The 26,175-nt window shown below is 38.7% G+C and overlaps 1 protein-coding gene and 1 non-coding gene across 3 annotated transcripts in view; one reads left to right on the top strand and one right to left on the bottom strand.

Moving 5' to 3' along the window:
• The window catches only part of BABAM2 (BRISC and BRCA1 A complex member 2), a 397,923-nt gene that overhangs the window by 96,487 nt on the left and 275,261 nt on the right, over positions 1–26,175 (top strand). For both annotated transcript variants that reach the window (XM_030311393.2, XM_030311392.1), the window contains exon 5: positions 22,529–22,723. In XM_030311393.2, the coding sequence (XP_030167253.1) occupies positions 22,529–22,723 (195 nt within the window). The remainder of the gene's footprint in view (positions 1–22,528; positions 22,724–26,175) is intronic.
• On the bottom strand, positions 23,218–23,322 carry LOC115511308. Its single transcript, XR_003967980.1, has one exon. It is a non-coding gene; the product is annotated as a U6 spliceosomal RNA (small nuclear RNA).

Below are 26,175 nucleotides of genomic sequence, written 5' to 3'. Positions count from 1 at the left end.
TCAAATTTTTATTATATATTTTTAAAGAAAAATGTGCGGTTAACTGTTGATTATATTCCTTTAGAATCTTGAAATTGATTATTTCACATTCTCCACTTGTTTCCGAGGCTGGTCTTCCAATTTGCTTGATTTGTGTGCTTTTGGTATACAGGGCCTGATGAGTGAATAACCCTAACAGAGTTTTAATTTTAGAACTTTTAGAATTTTTAGGTTTAGATTTATGGAATTATCGCAAAGATAGTGCAGTGTTTCTGCATGCCCCACGTTCAGTTTCCCCTGGTGTTATTAACATCTTACATGACTGTGATTCATATGTGAACATTAATGAACCAATATTGATACAGTATTATTAACTAAAGCCCTTACTTTATTCAGATTCTCTTAGTTTGTTTTTTTTTTTTTTTTTTTAAATAATGTTCTTTTTCTGTTCAGGATCCTGTCCAAGATACCACATTACGTTAGTCTTGCATAATCTTCATGTCTGTTTAGGTTGTGGCAGTTTCTCAGACTTCCCTTGTTTTTGATGACCTTGACAGTTTGGATGAGTACTGGTCAGCTCTGTTGATTACGGGATGGATTATGCTGGCCAAGGCACCTAGTACCTATGCCTATATTTATTGATAAAACTCTTAATATTATTCCCAGTGTCACAAGGCTGTTCTGGGAGGAAGGAAAGTAATATTTGAGTGGAAAAATAGAAATAAAATTGTGGGTGTGGAAACCAAAATGACCAAGGGCAACATAATAATGATAAGTACAGAGAGCTTGGCAAATATTTGTATTTTCAAAGAAGTCCCCTTGTTTCCCTATATAATTGGAAGCAGCTTATTCTGCTTTTTGAGCTTACATTTGAACTCATATAAATGTGAGGTTTTGTACTTTATTTGAAAGTCTTTAGGTTTGGGATTATTTTGCTGTACTTGGGTTATCTGTGGGGGTGGGAACATTTTAAAAAGGAGAAGAGCCTCATAAATTTGAACCTGGTTCTAATGTATGCTTTCTCCAACATTTTAAAAAAGCTAAAAAAAAAAAAAAAACAAAAAAAAAACCTCTTAGCCATTTAAAAACATTTTTCGGAGAAATTATCTGCATCCGGCTGAGAATTTTATGCCAAACTGCAGCCCCCACACAGGCTTTGGAGAGCCAAGATATTTAAACCTGCAAAGTGCCAGCTCAACCCTTACGCTGGTCTGATGTAATCAGTTAACCACAGAGTGGTTTGTAGCCTTGAACTGACAATGACTCAGTAGACCTTGTATACATTAAAAAATGTTTTTAAGTTATTGGGATTATGAAAATACCATAGAAGCACAATATTATTATAAGCAAAACATTCAACACATTTATAATGTAGTTTCTTGACTGTATTTCAAGAACATTTATGAAGAAGCCATATTGAAAAGTAAAAAGTCTGGATTATTATAGATTTTTTAAAAGAAAGGAAGCAAATTACTTATAGGATCTAAAATTGTCTACCAGAGATCATCACTCATTTGAAATCAAAGGGGTCCTTTAGGAGATTTGAAAAATTCATCGGTAAGGACTAATATAACAATTGTATATCATTTGTATGTTCAAAGGACATTTTAAAAGGATTTATTTATTTTATTGATTTGGAGGTACTTGGAAGGTTACCATGGACTTTAGCTCAGTAAGCCCCTGTAGGAAGTATTTTAAAAATGCAAAATTTGTCCCAAGGAAGTTTGATTTTAATTTAAAAACTAATATATTAAAAGTGTGAGTTAATCATTTGTTTTACTTTCAACCCTACCTCAGTACTGCTCCTGAGCCCAAATTCACTAAATCCACTCATATTAAGTTAAAAGCATTTTAGAGTCAGGAAAAGATGAAATAACTATTTTAGACATTTGGGTTTGTGTGTTTGTATTGATACATGAATAGAACTGAACAGAAATGATTTTGAGATATTAGCTGTAGATTTATGTTGAAAATGTATCTTTTCTGGGGCGCCTGGGTGGCTCAGTCAGTTGGGCGTCTGACTTTGCCTCAGGTCATGATCTCATGGTCTGTGAGTTCGAGCCCCAAGTCGGCTGTGTGCTGACAGCTCGGAGCCTGGAGCCTGCTTTGGATTCTGTGTCTCCCTCTCTCTCTGTTCCTCCCCTGCTCATGTTCTGTCTCTCTCTGTCTCAAAAATAAATAAAAACATTAAAAAAATTTTTAAAAACTGTGCCTTTTCTAGCTTAAAGTGAATAAATTGACACCCTTAATATATTTTGAATGAGAAAATCTATTAATAGTAATTTGCAAACTTTGAAGACTAAAAATAAATCCATTAACATGACTTTAACTTCCTGAAGAGAGGCTAGGCACCATTTCTTTTGTTAGTACTTTTTAGACCTTTTTATTTATAATCATTAAAGTTGTAATGTAAATGTGCTGTTTTACAGCATGTCCTGTGAGAATTTTGTTTTCTAAGAAAATAATGCAATAGAAGATGTTTATAAAATCTAAGGTAGGGGCACCTGGGTGGCCCAGTCAGTTAAGCATCTGACTCTTGATTTCAGCTTAGGTCATGATCTCACGATTGTGAGATCGACTCCCACGTTGGGCTCCATGCTGAGCATAGAGCCTGCTTGAGACTCTCTCTCTCTGTCTCTCTCTCTCTGTCTCTCTCTCTCTGTCTCTCTCTTTCTCCCCCTCTCCCTCTCTCTCCCTCTCTCCCTCCCCCCTCCCCTTTCCCTCCCCCTCTCCCCCACCCTCTTTCTCTCTCCCACTCCCTCTCCCTTCCTCTGCTCCTCCCCATGTGCGCTCTCTTTCCACAAAAAAAAAAAAAAAAAAGAAATTAAGGAAAAGGATTAATGAAAAGTTTGAAAATTGAGAAACCTTAGTCGATTAAAAAATTAAGATCAGTTTAATGATAGAGCTTTTTAAAATGTTTAACATCAATTTATGACTGTAAATTTGTAACTAGCCATTTTTAGACACAAAAACATAATTCTTAGATAGTTTTTAGAAATCAGAGCGAAACAATATTCTTTGTAACCATAGAATTGATTCATTTTTAAAGACTTTGTATTATGGAGAATTTCAAACATATATAAAAGTAAACAGTATTGTATAATGAGTCTTCATGGCTCTGTCACTTAGCTTCAAGAATTGTCAACTCATATTCTGTCTTGTTTCATCTGTATCTACATTCACTTATCTCTTACCATATTATTTTGAAGCAAATCCCATACATTATGTCATTTCATCTGTAAATACTTTTGTATTTACTCAAAAAGATAAGGAATCTTTGGGGTGCCTGCATGGCTCAGTCAGTTGAACGTCCGACTTTGGCTCAGGTCATGATCTCATGGTTCGTGAGTTCGAGCCCTGAGTCGGGCTCTGGGCTGACAGCTCAGAGCCTGGAGCCTGCTTCAGATTCTGTGACTCCCTCTCTTTCTGTCTCTCCCCTCCTTGCACTCTTGTCTCTGTCTCTCTCAAAAATAAATAAACATTAAAAAAATTAATAAAAAGATAAGGAATCATTATTTATATATTATAGTTATTATCTTATTATCATTAACATACAGTGTTTTATTAGTTTCAGGTTAGTTAACATACAGTGTAATATTAGTTTCAGGTGTACAATGTAGTGATTCAACACTTTCATACATTACCCGGTACTCATCACAACAAGTGCACTCCTGAATCCCCATCACCAAATTTAACCTGTCCCCCACCCACCTCATCTCTGGTAGCCATCAGTTTGTGGTTAGACTCTATAATTAAGAGTCTGTTTCTTGGTTTGTTTCTCTTTCTCTTTTTTTTTTCTCGCCCTTTGCTTGTTTGTTCTGTTTCTTAAATCCCACATATGAGTGAAATCATACAGTACTCGTCTTTCTCTGACTGACTTATCTCACTTAGCATAATACTCTCTAGGTCTATCCATGTCGTTGCAAATAGCAAGATTTCGTTCTTTTTTATGGCTGAATAATATTCCGTTGTGTGTGTGTATACGTACACACACAGACACACATATGTATACACCACATCTTCTTTATCCATGCATTCATTCGTTGATGGACACTTGCGCTGCTTTCATAATTGTATTTTCATAAATAATGCTGCTATAAACATAGGGGTGCAGCTATCCCTTTGAATTAGTGTTCCTCTATCTTTTGGGTAAATACTCACTAGTGTGATTGCTGGATCATAAGGTAACTCTATTTTTAACTTCCTGAGGAACTTCTGCACAGTCTGCCACAGTGGCTGCGCCAGTTTGCATTCCCACCGGCAGTGCACGAGTGTTTGTTTTTCTCCACATCCTCGCCCACACCTGTTGTGTCTAGTGTTTTTAATTTCAGCCATTCTGACAGGTGTGAGGTGATAAGAAGTCTTTTAAGAGACATAGCCAAAATACTGTTATCTTGCCTAAAAACATTGCCAGGAATTCCCTAGCATCACCAATAACCAGTGTTCAAATTTCAAATTGTTTGAGCCAAAATCTACACGCTGTGATTAATTGTTAGGTCTTTTAGCTGCTAAGTTTCTTGGAGCTGATAAGTTTTCTCCATCTTCATTTTCTCCCATGTGCAGTTTGTGGTTGAAGAAGTAGGGCCATTGTCTTTTGAAATTACCACACACTGGATTTTGTTGATTGTATGCCTGTGGCATAGTTTAACATGTTCCTTTGTTCCCCTGAATTTCCTATAAATTGATAGGTAGATACATGTCTCAGATTTCATGTACCTTTAACCATTTGGTCATAGTCACAAACCAAAAATAAGCCCCACCCCTCAAAAAAATAAGAGGTTCTTAATTTTGTAACAGCCGTCATAGGGACTATGTGCTCTATTTTATACATGAGATATATAAAGGCATTTTAGTTTTTACTTAGGTAATTGTATATACTGCATGACTAAAGATTAAGATTGATAATGACACAGGATATAGCAAAATGAGACAAATATCGTGTATAGTAATTTGAAGAGAATTGTCAGAAACAACAGAAGGATTATAAAGATGCATTATCCTAGAGTTATTTAAAGACAGATAACCCTATTCACTTAACCCCCTACTGATACCATTTTTTTAAAAAGGCAGCATTATAATACATTCTCATAATAATGACCTTGATGCATCAGGAAAGGTGAATTATATTTAATGTGGCTTAGTTTTAAAGAATAACAACAACTAGAGAGTCAACAGTTTGGCACTTCAAGGATTGAAGAATTATAGATCATAGTTGTAAAATGTGATGTGGTTAATCTGTAATCCCTGTTAATAGTATGTAATATGTGCACTTTAAATATAGGAGCCATATGTTAAAAATCACAGAAATTCTACTTTATCAAGAATAATTGGGAAATAAGGTATACTGATTAATCAAATATTTAGACTCTAAAAGTTTACTGGATAAGCCATATATGGGTCACCAATTCTTTTAAAATAATAGAATTTTGATAAAATGCCCTTTACTCTAAAAGTAGAACATAATGTGATCTTTCTTTAATGATTCAGAAAATTTTAAGGGACTATTTATCACATCAGCATTATTATTATTAACCTTGATTATTATTATGTTTAGCTGCATAGTAGAATTGATTAATGCAGATTTACAAAGTAATGTTAGTTACCAGAGAATTCTTACTGGATCAAGGAAGTCTGAATGGGCTTTGTGACTGTGGTATTCACAGAGCATCAAATAGAGAGATGTATAGGAATTGGTATGCATGGATATGTATGTGTGACTGCATGTGTGGGTACGTCCAACTGTGTGCACATGTGTACATATTACTATTAAATTTGTAATGTATATTGTTACACACACACACACACACACACACACACACACACACACACACACTAGCTTGTGACATGTGCAGCCATTACCAGTACTAAGGAAGTTGCAAATTGAAGGAATTTGATCAAAATTTACCAAAAGGAAATTGGCTCCAAGGCATTATGATTTTGGCTAGAGAAGATAGTGATCCTGGCACAGTATACTCTCTATTTCCTTGTGAGAGCTCCAAGATTAAATGAATTAGCTACATAGAGGCAGATGCTTGGTAGTTTTCTGGAAGCGCAATTATAAGGTTTATGAAAAACAGGAAGATCAACATCTCATGCAGGTTTTTTTTTTTTTTTTTGAACTGGGAACTGATTTAATGTGCTATTTTGTATCCCTTAGACCTTGTCTATTGAGGCATGATAATTTGATTTTGTTTTTATAGCTGTGTTTTTTTTACATTCTTATTTTAAGTGTGCTAACCTTTGGAAAGAAATTCTATCTTGAAATGCTTTTAAGATAATATTTTTCAGACTGTTCAAACTTTTAATGATTGATGACTATAATTAGTCATATTGCAATATTGTATTTTCAGAATTGCTGTTCAGTTTCCCTTGTCTACTTCTGCTTATAACCGCAGATTAGTTTAGCTCCCAGTAGCCAGTATCTTTCTTGACCCTGGAAAAGTTTTGAATCCTTTAATATATTTAACGTAGTTTATAATTAATTGAATAGTAGTGATCATTCACTTGACAAATAGTTGGAGTGTCCACGTTGAATAGCCGGTGTCCAGCCCAACCCTTGCACAAAGAGGAATGGTACCACTATCCCTGTTCTCATACCGTTTATAGTCTAATAGAGGGAAGGTAATGTGAAGTAACTATATCACCCAGACAGTCATTTGCTTTACAAACATTAGTGGGCACATTGAATAGGAGAATTTTCTTTTTATCTTTCATTTTCAGTGCCTGAGAAACCTTAGCCATTTTTTTTTTCTGTTGCATTTTGCTTACACTAATAAACACCTTATGTATCTACCACAAATGAAGGAACTGTGGAGGGAACTAAAAATATCTTGAGGAAATGCCCTAAAATCTTAATTCAGGTGTTGCAAACTCAGATGCCTAAAGGAACCAGCCAAGTAATAAAAATGAGTGAAAAAGATAGGTCCAAAGGCACTTGTAATTGGTGGGGATTGTGACCTCTGAAGTGTATATGCTTTGTCTGAAGGTTTTAAAGTAAAAAATGTGTGTGGCTTGAAGAAAGCATGCCTGCACTCTGAGGCTGCCGATTGCAACCCCTCTTTGATTCCTTCATATTAATGGAAGCATCACAAAAACATTTAAGGGAAAAGTTGGTGATTTAAAGTTAAATATGTCCAATTTAAGAATGATCATACAATTTAGTAAGCTATTTGGTGCTTTTTTTTTCTGGAGCATAGGTGACATTAAATTAGGGATGATGGGATTCTAGGAGGAGCCTGGAATATACTATTGATCTAGGCAGGTGAGGGGATCAAGTTTAGAAGAATTATTAGTGCAGGAGAAACAGAAATTAGTAAGAATGATGTTGACTCCTCATTTCTGAAGACTTTTTTTTTTTTTTCTGGATATAGAGTGCCCTGAATTCCATGTGTTAATTACTAGAGGCAGGCAGAGGTCTGGAGACCATTCTGTTACTGCCTGGGAAATGTGTGAGGCAACTTGAATGGAAAACTTTAGTGGATGGAGCATTTTGCCATCATTTAGGCAGTGGATCTTATGTGAAGGCCTAATGAGTTTATGTGAAATTACTTGGGTCTTTGATCTCAGGGAGAGAACTCATCAGAAAGATGATCAGATTTTCTGGCTTCTGCCTTGCATTGGAATGCCTGAATGTGGCTCCAAAAATCACGAAACAAATTTTCTAGGGCCAGGGAGTATGTATCATTCCAGGTCTGCTGAATCAGTGTCTCAGTGGGTAGGACCCAAGAATCTGTCTTTTTCAGATGCCTCCATGGTTACTCTGATGATAACCAGGATGAGAGCTACAGCTGTAGGTAGATATCAGGCTTTCTTGGTCAATGAAGATTGTATATTGATAGCCCTCTGTTAAAGGAATTTTTAAAAATGGTATTTAGGGGTAAAAAGAGCCTCATTCTGTTGGATGGTAGTGAGCTGTTGGCATTAGAAATTGGTAGCTCTGTATGTTAGGGCTTTGTTAAGATTCTTGAGGCATTTCATTGGAGGGGTACACGTGATTAAATAATTGAGGTCCAGGGATGGCTGTTTGGATGGCACATTTGAAACAGATGCTTTTCTTTGGTTGGCTGTGAGGGGCACCACAGCTTTGAAAGGACTGATGAGGAATGGCTTTGGGGGCTAGAGAGGGATGGTGAGTTTAAGAAAGGGAAAATTGATACAACTGAGTAATTGCTGTGTATTGCTCAGTTTACAAATGGTTCAAAGGCAGTCACTGTGGCTGCTTTGTGGGGGCCCTGTTTTCGTGTCTCTGCAGAGAGAGAACGTGTGCAAAAGATGTAAAAGCTTACTGGTCAAAGGTGCACATTTCAAGCTTGGCACGGAGCCAGCATTCATGAGCTGCCATAGTACAGTTCGTACGTGCTGGTTATGTTTCAGTCAACTGGAGGGAAGGTAGAAATATCTCCTGGGCACAGGACCATGAAGCCAGAGAAGACCTCCTCTCTAAGCTCAGTGCTGAGGAAGTGACATGCTGCTGCTTGTCAGATACAACCTCCGAATACACGTCAGTAACCAGAGCGTCTTTATCTGGTCTAGAACAGTTGCTCATTTTTCTCTTCTATGCCCTTCAGCGGCACTGTTGGCTTCTACAAGAAGTCTCACTTTATTCCCCCCTCCCCCCCCCCCAATCCAATACCTGACTGGTGTGTGAAAAGCTCTACCTCAGGTCCATTTTAACTTGGTTTCTTTGAATGAGTTGTAATATACAAGGGTAGAGTCTTCCATCTTTCCCTCCTTCCTTCCCTTTTATTATTTTTCCCCTAAGAGAAATGATTGTAATCATTATTGGCTTAGTGGAAATAGATTAAACCCTCTGCATAGATTTTTCTGCAAATAGCATAAGGAGCTACTTAACTTTTTTCTCTGGCAGAAAACATCACACCCAAACTGAGGCAATACTTTGGGGTTAAAGATCTCTTCAATAGTTATATGGCCTCATAAGAGTTCATGTACCTCTTCGTCTGTTCTTTTCTCCTGGAGGAGGTATGGAGATACGGTGTTATGATGTATCAGCTTTCTTTTATTCCTCCCCCCTCTTCTCACTTTTTCCTTCTCTTCTTGCTCTTTCACAGAAAATCTGATTGAAGCTGGCTTAAACAATAAAGGGAATCCATTGGCTTACAGAACTTAAAAGACCAAAGGTGGGCTTCAGATAAGGCTTGGTCCAATGGCTGAAATAATGTAATTTCAGGACCTAGTTTCTTCCTGTTTCTGTTTCTTTTCTGCTCTGCCTTTCACTGTGCGGACTTTATTCTTAGTCTCTATATCCATCCAGCAGCTCAGTCCCTTCCCTTGTGAATACAGAGTTGTTACTCCGGTTCAGACTTTATATTCTCCTACTGCGGAAGGAAAGAACGCTTTTATTTCTCGGAAGTCTCAACTGATGTCTTCATTTATCTCACTGGGTTTGATTGGATATGTGCCCATAGTTGAATCAAATGTAGGTGCTAAGTGTGGAGGAAATGTTGATAGGGTTAGGCGGTCAGGACCCATGGAGCTTGGAGTGGAGGTTCTTACTCAAAACCCATGCCTGAGAATGGGGAGGAGTGGTTTCCCAAAGGAAACTTGTGTTACCAAAAGGAGGGAAATGGGTGTTGGACATCAAACAATACATGTCTTCTAAATGTGGATTTAGAACAAGGACATTATATGGACCTGGGGCTAAGAGGTAGAGTTTTTAGGGGGAAGGATAAAGATACTGAAAGCTTTTCCTATCCCATGTATTATATTTTGTGGCTATCTTTTCATTTGGTCGGTGTTACTTTGAATCGTTTTTTTCTTTCTTTTAGCTGCTTGTGGCTGGTATAAGAAGAAGAGCTTGGGGTAGCTTCTTTTTTAGCTGACGTTTCCTCTAGTCTTTTACACAAAAATTGTGTTACTAGGACAAATGGTGACTTTAAGACCACTGGCCAGGAAGGTCCAAGACTGGGATTTTGACTAAGAGGAGGAGTATCTGGCAAGTCCGTAGGTCTGGAATTCAGTCCTGGAAGCTCAGCTAAGGTCAGGAGAAACAGTTGTATAATATAAATCATTGTAGCCCAGAGGCCAAGTCCAGCTAGGGAAATCCTCTAGGGCAGGGGTCAGAAACCAGGTGTCAGAGCCTGCAGGTGTTTCTCTAGTTAAAAATAACTTGGTTGAAGCTCTTTGTTCTGTTTTTTTTCCATACTGCCCATTCCTATGGGTCTCCTTGTGATTATCATAGCTGGAAAGAAAAGAGAATTGACCCCGAGGTCTGGTTCTGGCTGAGGCAGGCAAAGGATTACTGTTTTGATTTGGGAGAATGGATAGGACTCCTAGGATATTGCGGCTCATGTATGGCTAAAAAACACAGTGCCACAAAGGATCACTAGGCTTGAATGATCTTTCCCTGTGATGTAAATAATTTGCTTCAAGCTTAAAATCTACAAGCAGAAGTTGGGATTCTTAATCTTCTAAGTTTAAAAGACTCCTGAAGACATTTTCTGATGAAAAACGAAACCCTAACAAAGTGTTTGCTTTAACTAAATGATTGCAGTTAATTTCTTGTAAAGAAACACAGAAGCACACATTAACTTAAAATAAGCTCACACTGTTGTTTCTTGTAGTACAGCCAGGAAAACCAGTAACAAGCTGTCTCCTTCAAAATCACATCCCTGGATGATATTCGAGCAACCTGGACAATTTAAATACATCCCCAGGAAAAACAATTTGAATTAAGTTAGAAATCACATTTGCCAATTTTCTTTCTGCCATTGCGGTGTTGCCTTTTATTCTTAGAATTGAGTAACATCGATTGAGAAGGGGTGTGGTGTTAGTGACTCAGGTAAATAGCAACATTCATTTCAGGGGCACAACTAATTTGGGCCACAGAGGATTGTGTGTGTGTGTGTGTGTGTGTGTGTGTGTGAGATTGTTGGGGTCTTGGTGAGCTGGATGTGTGCTCAGCTTAAAGGAATTTAAATTTAAATTCTTTAAAACACTTTGTTGGCCACACAAAAGGATTTTTAGTGCTTAGGGTTTATTTACACTGGCATTTTATGCAAAATTGAACTTAATAATAATATTACTTATTCATACTTTTTTGATCAACAGTGGGAATAAAACTTGAGCATATTAGCTCCTAATAGATTTGATTTTATATTTAAAGGTAGCACCTTGCTAGAGTGGATTTAGTTATTATTCAAGTCCGTATTCTCCAAAGTGCTTCTATTCAGTGATGTTAGTGTTCCCAGTCTTAGCTCTTTATATTCAAGATGTCAGGGAAAAGCTACCATTACTATTCTTTAAGTGATTATACTATTGAGAGAAGAAAGGCTGGGAAAGGTTCTGTGGACAGTACTCTGTCCCTTCTTTTCAACTCTATTGCACCTAAGGGGGTTTCTAAGCTAGAAAGGAATCTGCTCTCTGTTTTCTTCCTCTTAATAAAAAGGAAGGCTGGGCCAAGGGATGTGGCTTGAGATTCCTTCCCTCCCCTGTTCCCTCCAACCCTTGTTTCCTATCATCTATCTACCTCCAATTCCAAAGAAACAGTACTTTCTTTCCAAAGAAACAGAACTTAGAAGTGTGCCCTATGTGAAGGGATACTTCAACATGACCTGGGCCTGCATGCTGGTCACCTTTTAAGAAAAGTTGACAGGTAATTTTACAGTAATTTCTGATGGGCAAGAAGGGATAATTTTTTGAATTTTCTAAATGGAGCCAAATATCTAATTTTAGATATTTTTGTATATTTTAGATTAAAAGCATGTTTACCTGTGGAAGAAACTAAATAAGTCGAGTGCACCATTTTGACACCCAAGCACAAAATTGGGATGATAGAAAATTCTGGTGTGATGCACTGATAGGTCATTTCATTGTAGATGTTTGAAGATTCCCCAGACATCCTCTGTTAATTGGAAATTTTGCTTACCTATCAACTGTGGGTGGGGCTGCCTACTGAATGGCATTTCAAAGTTCAGATTTAAGATTCCTTGTTTTGCTTTTTTTTTTCTATTATGAGTCTGGCAATTCTATCATTGGGGAAATCACATGGAAAAGTGATTTTTCAGCTACTAAGGTTAATTGTGGATTTTGTTCAGGACTTTACCTTTGTCCTTCTTAAAGATATGTATTGTCCCTGTTCTGTACTGATGTACAGTCAGGATCACTTTACCATTAGTAGCCAGGAGGTTTTATTGATTGTAAGCCAGGGAATGGACTGCTGTATTTTATCCTGCAGGGCAACAAAAAAGCCCTTTTAGAAAGATCCTAGGTCACAAAAAGTTTAAAAAAAAAAAAAGAATTCGGGGAAGTTGGATTTTGGTTGAGAGGCAGGTCAGAACCTTGGAGAGCTCTAGAGAAAGCTGAGGGAGAAATCACAGCCAGAAGCTTTCATGGATGACCCAAATAGATTAGAGTTTTTGAGAAGATACCAATCCCATTTTGCTTATTATCAAGATATGTATGATTTAAGGTGAAAAATCCCTTTTACTCTAAGCATGAGCTGTGTATTTGTACATTGATTGAGACTTGGGGCTGATGTCTTAAACTAGAGAAAATGCTTTTCTTCAGCACCTCTTCTTGTGGGTCCTCCAAGTCATCTAATGGGTCTGGCTTCCCTGGCTTCCTCTTATCAGGGATTCTGGTATCAAGATGAAGATGGCCACAGATAGGAAGGGCAAAAGGAGCATGAAATTTCACTAAAGTATTTACTGTGTATTAGATGAGACCCATTTTCCCAGCAGTATTTTTTTCAGATGATGTCTTAGGTAAAACTTCAACAAAACCAAAGCCAGAGCCAAACCCAACCCAACCCAACCCAACCAAACAAAAACCAGAATGGCAGCGGTGTTCTGGTTAAAGCAGGATTTAAAAGGTCTGGAGTGCCTTCTCCTCCTCCCTCAGTAGCCCCTGAACACAGGCGGCACCGTCACCTTGTTTCACCAGTGTATATTCAATTTACTTGTCATATACAGTTCCTAAGTAGATATGAAGATTTAATCTAACTGTTTCTAGGAGTATCTTTTAAAGCTCCTATTAACTCCAGAAATGGTCTTATATTGGTTGTCTCCTTACCTGTTCATTTGGATGTCAGAGATTTGTATCTTTTCAGTTAGCTCTTCTGTACTTCCCAGAACCCATTGAGTTTTCAGAGACTGTCATTAACAACAACTTCAAATATCATGGCAACAATCTCAAATCTCAGACTCAACAGGCCCTGCTTATAAGGATGAAGATAATTATTAGAGTATTTGAAAATAAAGCCACTGAGGATTACAAAATGACCCTATTTAATTTTTTTGTCTTACCAATATTTATTTTTGTGGTACCCTACAAATTTTAGTGGAACAGAATGCAACTGCGGGGTACTCTCCCCACCACCTACCCCGTTTTGTTCTTAACGCGTGAATTTTCTCAAAAGATAGAAGTTAAACAGGAACTACAAGTTAACTGTAAGGGATATGCTCGTGAGTGCTGTGTTGTCTTTTTTGTTAGCCACATGACTATAAATGTGTGGAGGGTAGTTCTATACAGGTAGAAGTAGACTTGCTCTGTGTAGTCCCAGAGTTAGCTTCTCTTAATTCAGCTTCCCTGTCACCCACCGTTAAACGTCATGCTATGTTAACTCTACTTTAAGAAGTTGCTGTATTTTATTTTTTTGTTTTTTTCCAACGTTTTTATTTATTTTTGGGACAGAGAGAGACAGAGCATGAACGGGGGAGGGGCAGAGAGAGAGGGAGACACAGAATCGGAAACAGGCTCCAGGCTCCGAGCCATCAGCCCAGAGCCTGACGCGGGGCTCGAACTCACGGACCGCGAGATCGTGACCTGGCTGAAGTCGGACGCTTAACCGACTGCGCCACCCAGGCGCCCCAAGAAGTTGCTGTATTTTAAAAAAAGTACTGGGGCACCTGGGTGGCGCAGTCGGTTAAGCGTCCGACTTCAGCCAGGTCACGATCTCGCGGTCCGTGAGTTCGAGCCCCGCGTCAGGCTCTGGGCTGATGGCTCGGAGCCTGGAGCCTGTTTCCGATTCTGTGTCTCCCTCTCTCTCTGCCCCTCCCCCGTTCATGCTCTGTCTCTCTCTGTCCCAAAAATAAATAAAAAATGTTGAAAAAAAATTTTTAAAAAAGTATTAAAAAAGTTTAAAATAATTTCATTTAAGTCATTTTAGGTGATGTGTTAGAGGAGCTATTGTACACAGTGTAGACATTCATTTTTGATAATATGTGGTCCTCTTACAAATAGGTCAGTTAGAAGATTTATTTCTATCTTTTGTATCCCCTAGATGAAATGATATTTTAAAAATTCATGCTGTCCAGTTACAGTTCTTGTTAGAAATGTAAAATGTCACCGGTCATTTCCTAAGACTTCCATTCAGAGGAATGTTAACACAAAAGAGTTTTGGTTGAGAGAAGCATAATGAATTCCTACAACTGTTGCCATTACATTATAGCATATTGCAGTAGCTTTCTGGAAATGTTGTGTGAGGTTTGGAATTTAAGAAACAGTTCAAGGTTACTTAAAGCATATTTATCTAGGGTTAAGCGATGCAAGATTTGTTCTCCAGAAGGCTGTGGAACTGGGTAACTTTGAGTGGATAAAAAGAGACAATTGAAGTCTGACCTCATAAAATTTGTAAATGGCAAGTGGAATTTCTTCAACTTGAGATTGGAAGACAGTTTGAAATGAGATATTTGAAGTATATTAATTATTTTTTAAAAATGTTTAGTTATTTAATTTGAGTAAGAGAGGGATAGTGAGCAAGCAGGGGAGGAGCAGAGAGAGAGGGAGACAGAGAATAATCCCAAGCAGGCTCTGCACTGTCAGCATGGAGCTTGACGGAAAGCTCGAACCCATGAACTGTGAGATCATGACCTGACCTGGAACCACGAGTCAGACCCCTTAACCAACTGAGCCACGTGGGCTCCCTACTATTTCAAATTTGTAGTTTTCCATTATGAAAATACGTGCATGTGTTATTTATGTGCACATACACACATTTATTTATTTTATTATTTTATTTTTTTTAACGTTTATTTATTTAAAAAAAATTTCTTTTTTAATGTTTATTTATTTTTGAGACAGAGAGAGACAGAGCATGAACAGGGGAGGGGCAGAGAGAGAGGGAGACACAGAATCTGAAACAGGCTCCAGGCTCTGAGCTGTCAGCACAGAGCCCGACGCAGGGCTCGAACTCACGGACCGCGAGATCATGACCTGAGCTGAAGTTGGCAGCTTAGCCGACTGAGCCACCAAGGCGCCCCATATACACACATTTATATAAATTTGGAAAGTATAGAACATTTAGAAGAAGGAAAAAAGAACTCTTCTAAATAGCTCCCAACTGTAGACATCAGTTGTTAACATTTCTTCTAAATAATTTTTTTATGCACAGGTGGTTTTTGGTGTGTAGGAGCTTAGGAGGGGATGGGGACAATCAAGTCAAGATCTTAATGTATATGTAGTTTTGTATCTGTCTTCATTTAATATTTTGCCAGTATTTAATAGTATTTTCTGTGCTCTTGCACAGTATTTGTAAACATACTGGCTGTGTATTCCTTTGAATGACTATAACAGTTTTTCAACTATTATTATCAGGCATGTAGGTTATTTGCAGTTGCATGATATTTTAAATGACCGTACATTTTTTGTCTATGATACTTTCCCCTTATTTTTTTTTTCTTAGATAGATTCCCAGAAATAGGACTTCTAGGGGGTTTTGAGAATGAAACTGCTTATATCAATTTTCACTCTCATGTGTGAAAGTGTCCATTAAACTGCATCCTCACTAGCATTAGCTGGTTGCTTAAAAAGTGATGGGCTGGCCGAATCATGAGTCCCATGAGAGAGCAAGAAACAATTTATGGGACCAAGGACCCATCTTGGAGTAAAAGTCAGGCTACTGAGTTCACATTAACAACTGATTCAAGGGAAGCTAGTGGAACCAGGGGAGCTAGGGTATGTAGCCTAAGAGAGTGGGGGAGAAGGTGCAGCGGTAGCAGAGCTAGAGGTGATCTAGAAATACCCAAGAAGGGCCAAATGTTGGTGCCTTACACAGTCCCAGTGTTGCTTTTTCTGGGGGATAAGAGTAGTCTACTTGGGGAATGGGGAAATCTACTTGGGGAATCTGTTAAGTTGTGAGGGAGACTTAACTTTTGTTGTTGATACTCTTTTATGCTATTGGAAAAGTGCTGTTTCTTTTACCATGCGTATATATTATTTTTTTCAATGAAAAGTTAGTTAACAAAAAAGAACCCAGGAATATTACATTTCTTTGATTATTAATAAGGTTGCATGCTTTTCATACGCTGTCAATCAGTTTTGATTTCCATTTTATCTGATTGCCAGACAGCGCAAAATTTTGTAGTATGAAGTGTCAGGTAATTCCTTTATTAATGGAAATTTTTCATTATAAGGTTTTTGTTTTTAAAGAAAAAAATTTCCCCTTCAATTTCTTTTCTCTCCATTATTAGGCAGTGATGGGCCCCAGGGCTCATTTGCTAATTTGCTTATTTTTCTCCTTTAGCCCCCCAAAGATAGGAACTTTAGCACATCGTTTCCCAACTTTTTTCATTAATTGATGTGTCTAAATTTGCCTCAGTATGGCTGAGAAGCCATGTTTTCAGTGAGATGTGAATCGAGGGTGAGCCAGGCCTCCGAAAACAGTATCCATCACTGTGTTGCTGACATAAGGAAGCTGACAAGGAACTGAGGATTTGTTGGGCATGTTCAAGGTCGTGGAGCCATTGGTTTGGGAGTATACATGTGCGGTGGAGTGTGTTGATGAGAGAGAAATGTGAGATGGTTGAGGGTCCCATGAGCAGGAACATCTCTCACATCTGGCAGCCCCAGCAGGGGAGCCAAAGTGGGGAATCCAGAATTAGCACCAGGTGTGAGATGGGTCACGGCTATAGAGAGGCAGGTGCGAACTGTTTGGTTAGCAGCCGATGTTTCAGGGAACTGAAGAGAGGATTGGCAGATTTACATTCTGCACTGTCACTGTCCGCCCCTGAGTATTACCAGAGTTAGCCAGCCTCTCTGCTTAACCTGTCTTTAAAAAGAACTGACATCACACCTTCCCTGAGCTGCTTCATCAGTGTTTAGTGAGAGTGAATAAAGTGTCATAATAGTAGTTAATTCTCTGCTTTTGTCTGTTTACTTTCGTTGTATTTTATTGCTTTTTTCTAATGGGGTTTTCATTCCTCATTTTTTAAAAGTTTGTTTGTTTATTTATTTATTTAGAGCGTGAGCAGGGGAGGGGCATAGAGAGAGGGAGAGAGAGAATCCCAAGCTGGCTCTGTGCTGTCAGCTCACAGATGGATGTGAGGCTCGAACTACGGTGAGATTGTGACCTGAGCCAAAATCAAGAGTTGTCTGTTTAACAGGCTAAGCCACCCAGGCACCCCTCATTCCTCATTTTTGATATCTCTTTTTTCTTTGGTAGTGTGTGTCCTATGCTTACTCTTCATGACCATCCTCATTTCAGATTTTTTCTTTCATGCATTACCAAAAGTAAGTAGAATAAGAACTTAATATACATAGAATTATACATATTATATATACATATGTATATATATAGACATACCTATTTCTCTTTTTTCTAAAGAGGCCTCTTAATTTATGCCTTGACTGCACCATCCACCTAGGCCCTGTTCCCAAGTGCTGGCCTGCACACTTCCCTGAAGAAACCTTTGGACATCTAACTTGACTCGAGAGTGGAAAGCGCCAACATCCTCCATTGTTAGACCATTTAAAAAATATGTCCTAGAGTTAGGAAGTGATCACAATCTTGTAATATTTTCTGTGTTCTCCTCTTCTAAACAAAGTGGTTCTAACCACAAATTACCTAAGTAAAAATGGTCATATAGCAATAATGGGAGGATTTTTATCTTGTTGAGCCTATCTTTACCTCCCCTGATGAGGATGTTTTTTTGGCTAAGTCATTTCACGGTGAAGTATGCACTGAATGGCCAAAGAGGTCAAATGCATTTCCATGCATTGGGAGATTATATTTTAATGGAAAGGGACTTGTTGGCATATCTTTATGCATTTAACAATTAGGTTGAATTACTTGACATGAATTGAAATTGGTAAGAGATGTTTGCCAGTTTAGATGCTTTTAGAATTTTTCTTTTTCTTTCTTTCTTTCTTTCTTTCTTTCTTTCTTATTTCTGGTCTTGGAGTGTGTCTTCTGTCTTGCTTATTCTGGAGGGTCTTAGGATTGCTTATGATGGTTATAGGAGAATAGACGACATCGCACTCTCCTAATATCCCTTCTCCTCTCCTTATCATTCTCAGCCTCCTCCTTCTCTTCCTTCTCCTCCCTTCTCTCCTCCTCCTTCTCTTCTTCTTCCTTTTTCTTCTTCTTCTTCTTCTTCTTCTTCTTCTTCTTCTTCTTCTTCTTCTTCTTCTTCTTATTGTGGGATATAGGCTTGTAACTTGCCAAACAGCTAAAGAAAATGATAGAATTGAAAAAAATAGAAGTTGAAGTAACTAAAGTTTTTTCCTTTTGTCCTTGAATAGGGACTTGACTACTTGACCAAGAAATGGAAGGTTGCATATTTTTCCTATTAATGTTTAATGATAATCTCTGGAGGAAATGCATAGCAAGCTACATACTGATCATTTTAAGTTTTATACTGTGTTGTTTTATCCTATTGGTACTTTGTGTTCCTTAGTAGCTCAAAAGGAATTTTCAGAATCTTGAAGTCAAGAGATTTGCCAGTGAAGACTTTGTACTCTTCTTATCAAATCAGTTCATAGTTAGGGCTGCCTTTCATTCACTGTATGATGCTGAAGATCTTACTTTTCTTCTGTTCATCAAGTCTTTATTTGAACTTCCCTTAAGACCTATCTATCCTGTAAATAAAAGAGCATTTTGTGATTTCCCCATTGTCATTTAGTGCCTGTAAATCAACCCATTTAGTAGACCAGAATAATTGCTATCCTTTTAAAGGATGCATTTCTTTACTTTTTGTTTGTTTTCTTTTGATAGACTTTTCTGGTGAGATTAGTTATGGTATTAATGAATGTGACTGTTTGGTATTATATAAATGAAACGTGTCACAGTTTGGAAGATTTACGTAACTCAGTGAATCAGTATTTTCTAAATGACCACATCATGATGGTACAAAATCATATATAAGTAAATGATATGTTTAAAGTGCAGGATAGATGGATGGAATTTGATGTAAGAGTATGAAACATTTATGAATATAGTTTCAGATTCCACATTGTAACTAACCTTTAAGAAACTACCACTTGTTGAGTTTTGGTATAGTATCCAAGAAGAATATATCCAGAATTATTTGTGAAGGCTATTAAAATACTCCTCTCTTTTTAAAGTACATATTTGAGTGAGGTTGGATTTTTTTTCATATATTTCAGCCAAAACAACATATCGCAACATTGAATGTAAAAGCAGGTATGAGAATTCAGCTCTTTTATTAAGCCAGACATTCAAGAGATTTGCAAGAATATAAAACAATGCCATGCTCTGTTTTTTTTTTTTAAATCATAGTGATTTCATTAAAAATGTTTTTTTATGTTAACATGTAGTAGGTTTGTTATTTTAACATGAATTAATAAATATTTTTAAAATTTCTTGGTTTTCATATTTAATATAGTAAATGTGATCCCTATAACTCATATAAACAAAAGCTCTTTGGTGTTCTCAGGACTTTTTTTTTAAAGAGTGTAAAAGGTTTCCAAGACCAAAATGTGTAAGGACCTCTGGTGTAGTACTTAAGCAGGGACTTGGAGCCAAATTGCTTAAGTTTGAAATTCAACTTGATTTATTGTTTAATAACTCTTTGACCTTGGACAAGATATTAAACTACTTTTTGCCTCATGTGTAAAGTGGTTAATATAACTTGTAAGGTTGTGATGTGGATTAACTTGAACGTATGAAAAGTTCTTAGAATTTATATAGCACTTGGCAAGCTATATAATTATCACTTACTGAACATTCATAGTATAATATGTATTCTCTTTCTTGATGCTAAATTTCTAGATTTCTGGAGATTGAGTGTTTTGGGGGTATTAACATGGTCTGTTATCAGTAGAGTCCTAGATACCTGCAACCTCTTCTGTAATTCTTTTTCCTCCACGTCAGTGGTTCTCAGCCTTTCTTGTGCATTCGAATCACCCGGGAAGCTGTAATTAAACACCCCAATACCCCAGACACACCTGAGATTATCCCACTTGAAACAGAATCTGGAGGTACAGGAGGTGTTTTTCTTGCTCTTTGGTGCTGCTACCAATACCAAGGAAATTTGTAGCATTCCCTTTTCCCCAAATTCCCCAAATATATGGTTTAATATTCACATAAATGATTCTTCGAGCCAGGCGCACTCTCGGTAGTACTCCATACCTTGTCAGTACCAGTTAACAGATTCATCTCTGTTCTCCCAGTTGCAACCATCCTATCCTCTGACCATACCTCCCATCCTTCCAGTTCAATCTTTTTAGTGTTTCATCTCCAGCAACTCTTCTATTCTATTCGTTCCTATGTTAGTAGGTATCAAGACCGTTAGTGTTCATTCAGCCAGTAGCACCGGCTGTGGGATTAACTGCCAGTGTTACTGCCGGACACCTAGTGATTGACCTAATTGGAGGAGCAAACCTCACCCTAATGAGCGCCAGCCTACAGGCTTTTATTTCATTTGTCATTCTCATTCTGCTTACTGTCCTTGGAGTTGCAGTAGCCCTAGTTCAAGCTTATGTATCTTCCCTATTTATTAGTAAGCCTTTCCCCGTGTGATGATACCTAATGACCCACGAAACGCAGGACCGTTGGTCCTGCCACCCTTTCACTAACCCACCTCCCTTACAGACTTGCTTGGCCTTTTCCTGACTTAACAGCCATGGTCCATAATTGTGATCATTCTTTTGCAAACCCTCTCAGATCTTTTGCCTCTCTTCCTTTCTATTGTGCTTTTCTGGCAAGGTCCCAAGCTTTGTTAAATCCAGATTCCTCTCACTCCACCTTTGCACCCAGGCAACGAAATTTATGCTAATTTGTCTCACTTAAAAACTGTACCTCTAACCCCAGTGGGGCTTTTAGTGATGTCTGGAATTCCTCCTACATTTTTCCAGTCCATTTATTCTTCTGAATGACTCTTCCAAATGACTGGTTCACACTTCCTTCTCAAACTTCCAATATCATTTCCTTCTTCCTAACTCCCAGCTGATGACCATCCTTCGTGTTTCAAGGAGAACATATAAACTCTAAGGAGAGAAGTTGGCCCCAAGCTCCTGTCACCTCACACAACAACCTACCTGTGCTCCTCCTCCTTCACTAGTCTTTTCCTCTTGTTCCTATGGATGGGCTCTCTGTGCTCATTTCTAAAGCCAGCCCTCTTAGAGATCCCATCCTTATCTACCTGTTGGCTTTCTTTCCTCTTGCTCTTCTGCACCCAGCCCCTTAATGCCCCCCCCCCTTTTTCTACATGGACATTCCAGCAGGCTACAAACATCTGAGCAGAACTTTCCCTTGACCCCACACTCCTCCCTAGTTACCAGTTTGAATTGTCTATACTAGCTATGTGCACTTTCTACCCATTCTCTCTTAAATGCTTGACAGTCATGCTTTACCTCACCAAAGAGTGCTTTTTGAGGACGCTGTTGATGGGTGTGTCACTGGACCTAACAGTCAACTCTCAGACCTCCTTACTCACCGTGTCAGCACCATTTCACACAAGCTGATCACCTCTTTCTCCTTGTGCCACTCCCTTCACTAGGCTTCCGAGATACATGCTGTTTGGTCCTCAGTAGCATTTATTACTATCTGATGTAGTTCATTGTTTGTTGCTTATTTTGGCCCTCTAAAATGTAAGCTTCTGGAGAGCAAGGCCTTGGTTTGTTTTCTTTACTGCCTAGAACAGTGGCTGAAGCTTAATAATAGGCATCTGATAGCTGTTGTTGAATGAATGAATGAATGAATGAATGTGAGCTTAACAAGGACTGCATGCTTACCAAATCTCTCCCCATTCCCAGCTCCTTTCCTTGTCGTCAGCTCTCACAGCCATTTCCTTCCTCTCTCTCAACCTTGTATTTCCTAACTTATTTTCCCTCTTCCCTACTCCGTTCCTATCATTTCCAGACCAAACCATCATCGGTGTGCTTGTGTTTCTGTGGGGTTCCAGTGTTTACGGAACATTTATTTATATCTGGTATAGGTGCAGATGGTCTATGGATCTGGGTTGAATGATGTTAGCATATAATGCTGAATTTATGTGCAGATTGAAAAAAATTAAAATTGTAAAAGAATAAGAGGAAATTAAGTCTCCCAGGGCTAAAATGATGATCTTCTAGGGTATCTAGGTTTCTCATTTTGTTACTACCCGGCTTCACACTTTACTGTCTCTGCCTCCTTCTAATGGAATTTCTCCTTCATTTTCTGCAAGGATTTTTAGAAGACAAGGAGAAGTCACCAAGCTCAAAAGACCCTTGTAACTTCAGTTCTGAGTTTATGGCTAATTAAGAGTAATCTTAGATTTTCATCACGGTTTTCCTCTGTGTCGATGTGCTGATGGGATGCTGGATGTGTATGAAAATTCCTTTTCAACTGGTCTTTTATTTATGGCTTCTACAGAACCTTGCCTCCTGGAATCCTTCAAATCCTGAATGTCTGTTGCTTGTGGTGAAGGAGCTTGTGCAACAGTATCACCAGTTCCAGTGCAGCCGCCTTCGTGAGAGCTCCCGCCTCATGTTTGAGTATCAGACGTTACTGGAAGAGCCGCAGTATGGAGAGAACATGGAAATTTATGCTGGGAAAAAAAACAACTGGGTAAGGATTTTCGAGAATGGGGAAAAAAAGGCACTTCATCTGTAATAAAATAATCAATTCAGCTATTCATTTATAGTAAACCCCAGCCATTTCCCTAGACAAGCGTGGTTTTAGTTGCCTGTATACTTTCTCATAATTCAGAGTTTGAAGGGACTTGAATGTTCATCTGGTTCATTGTGTTTCTCAAGTCATCTCCTGGGAAGTGTGTAAAATTCCGTCTCCCGTCCTCAGAGCCAGGTGTTCACACATCAGAGGTGGAACTTCAGGACCTGCCTGTATAACAGACCCCCCTGGACTGGGGTCTGGTGCAGGTCACAGAGGCCACGTTTTGAGATACAAGCGTCCCCTCCTTTTCAGTGTAGAACGTGTCAGTATCCCAGTCAGATCAGAGAGGTCAGTAACTCTGGCGGTAGCTAGCTTGTATGGAGCCTTTTATCATCTCTTTTTATAATTTTCCTACTTTGTAGGATCTTTTCATTTTTATATTTAGTTATAAAAATAGGGACCGCTTCAGGAGCTTGTGTCATCCTTGCCCAGGGGCCATGCTAATCTTCTCTGTATCGTTCCGGTTTTAGTGTTTGTGCTGCCCAGGCGTGCCCTGTAGGATCTTTTTAAAATGCAAGTCAGGTCACATCTCTCCTCTGCGCACAACTTTCATCTCTTCTCCCTTTCTCGCGTCGCAAAAGCCCACGTCTTTCCCGTGGACGTGCAGAGGCCCTACGTGCTGCCGTCACCACCGTCCTCTACCCATCCTTGCTTCTCCCGCTTCATCTCTCACTCTCCCACCTAAAAGACTTTTCAAGTCCAGCCACACTGACACCCTTGCTGTGTCGCGCACACACAGGTGCGCTGCTGCCCTGGGGTCTTTGTGTACTTTTCCCTCCTCTGCCTTCTTTCCCCTAGATGTTCTCACGGCTGAACCCTTCCTTTTCGTTTTTCCCCTTGTGTCCTATTCTCTGCATGCCTGTATTAACACCGCCTGTTTTTTTGAAAAGCAGCTTTCTTGAGGTACAGTTTCCTTAACCATAAATTCACCTGTTTTAAGTGTACAATTCAGTGATTTATAATACGTTTACCAAGTTGAGCAACCACGGTCTGGTTTGAGACTGGTTCCTTCACCCCGGTAAGATCCCTCACACCCATTTATGGGTAGTCCTTTTCCTACCCCAACCCCAGGAACTACTAAACTACTTTGTTTCTGTATAGACTTTCTTTTCATACAGTGGTATCGCACAATATGTAGACTTTTGTGACTGGCTTCTTAGGATGATATGTTTGGGATTCTTCCATATATCACTGGTTCATGTCTTTTTATGGCTAGGTAATTTTCCATTTTAGACATGCCGCGTTATGTTTATCCATTCACCTGTTGATGGACATTTGAGTCGTTGCCACTTTTTGACTATTATTATTATTATTTTGGATGCAAAAAGGTGGTTTTATTAAAGCATGGGGACAGGACCCGTGGGCAGAAAGAGCTGCTCCACTTTTTGACCATTATGAATAATGCTGCTGTAAACATTCACATGCAAGTTTTTGTAACACCCCATTTTTAAATCACATCTCACACACCCCCACCTTTACTCTGCTCTACTTTTTTTTTTTTGGCAACTCTTTTTAACATACCACGTGATTAACATGTTGTGTTAATATATGTTGCTGCATAAAGTAATCGTTCCAGAATTTAGTGGCTTAAAGCAACCACATTTATTATCATAGTCTTTGTTTGTCAGGAATCTGTGTAGACCCTGTGCTTCAGGGTCTCTCAGAGGCTGAACCCAAGGTGGTGGTCAGGGCTGCAGTCACCTCGAGGCTCAACTGGAGATGGATCCATTCCGAGTTCACTCATGTGGCCGTTGGTACCATTCAGTTCCTTGCGGGCCGTTGGATTGAGGGTCTTGGTTCAGTGCTGGCTGTTGGCCGGGACCGCCCTCAGTTCCTCACCTCTTCGCAAGGCCTCTCCACAGGGCAGCTCATAAGGTGGCAGCTGGCTTCACCAGAGCAAGCAAGCAGGAGAGATCAAGAGTGTGTGAGCAAGACAGACGTCATAGTCTTTATAACCTGATCTTGGAAGTGACATCTTATCACGTTTTCTATGTTCTGTTAAGTCCAGTCCACACACAGGGAAGGAATTACCCGAGAGTGTGAATACCCGGAACCATTGGGAGACACTTAGAAATAGTCTACCGCACTCATTTATTACGCTTATTGTTTGTGCGTCTTTCCCCACCGACATGTAGAATTTCATGAAGGCAAGGATCTTTGCTCTGTTCACTGTTGTATCAGAAACACCTGGAACAGTGCCGACCACATTGTTTACATTCTATAAACATTGTTGAATGAGTGAGTTAATAAAGTTGGTTTAGTTAAGCATAAAATAACTTGCAGGTTCCCTTCTCTGCGTTTGTTCTTTTAGGTTTCACTTAGCCTGCCTTTTCTTATTAAATATGGCTCCTCCCCTTTTATTCTTTAGCCTTTTCTTAAAGGACGTGTTTCCCAAGGTCTTATGCCATGATTATTGCCTTTGAATCAGTAGGTCTAAAATTTATTCTTGTTGCAAACCATCTTTTTTGTTCTGTCCAAAGTTTAATAAAAAACCTATTTTGCTTATTTTATTGTGGTAAAAGACACATCAAATTTAATTTACCATCTTCACCATTTCTAAGTATACGGTTTAACAGTGTGGAGTATATTTGCCTTGTTTTGCAACGGATTTCTAGAACTTTTTCATCTTATAAAACTGAAACTCTATACTCATTAAGTACCAGTTTCCTTTCCTTCTAGCCCTTGGCAACTGCCTTTCTACTTTCTGTTTCTATCATTCTGAGTCTTTTAGATTCTTCAAATAAGTGGAGTCATGCAGCATGTGTCCTTTTGTGACTGGCTTATTTCATTTAGCATGGTGTCTCTGAGGTTCATGCAGCTTGTAGTGTGTTTAAATTGCATCCCTTTTTAAGATCGAATAGTGTTCCATTGTAAGTATGTACACATTTTGTTTATCCATATACCCATTGATGGACGTTTATGTTGCTTCCACCCCTTGGCTATTGTGAATAAAGCTGTATTGTATAAGGGCGTGCTCATATCTTTTCACTGCTTTGAATTGTTTTGATTATATCCCCAAGGGTGGCATTGCTGGACCATCTTGCTAATGTTATCTTTAAGTCTTGAAAAATCGCCTTACTGTTTTTCATAAAGGCTGCACCGTTTTCAGTTTCCATCAACATTGCGGAGTTTAAGGTTTTAAACTATTGGTTATTTTGAAATTTGAATCTGTTCACGTGGATAGTAAGGAAAACTTTGTTGAAGTTAGTTTATCCTCTAGTCCTAGCATTTCTTCTTATTGAGTAATCATCATATTTCTCTTCTCAAAAACAGATGTTAGGTTAATTTGGCATGACTTCTTGGTGAACCTGTGTTGTCTTTAGTGCTGATAGACTCATTTGAAAATG

This window comes from Lynx canadensis, chromosome A3 (genome assembly GCF_007474595.2).
Source record: "Lynx canadensis isolate LIC74 chromosome A3, mLynCan4.pri.v2, whole genome shotgun sequence".
Taxonomy (NCBI): domain Eukaryota; kingdom Metazoa; phylum Chordata; class Mammalia; order Carnivora; family Felidae; genus Lynx; species Lynx canadensis.
This window is presented reverse-complemented; position numbering and strand designations above follow the sequence as displayed.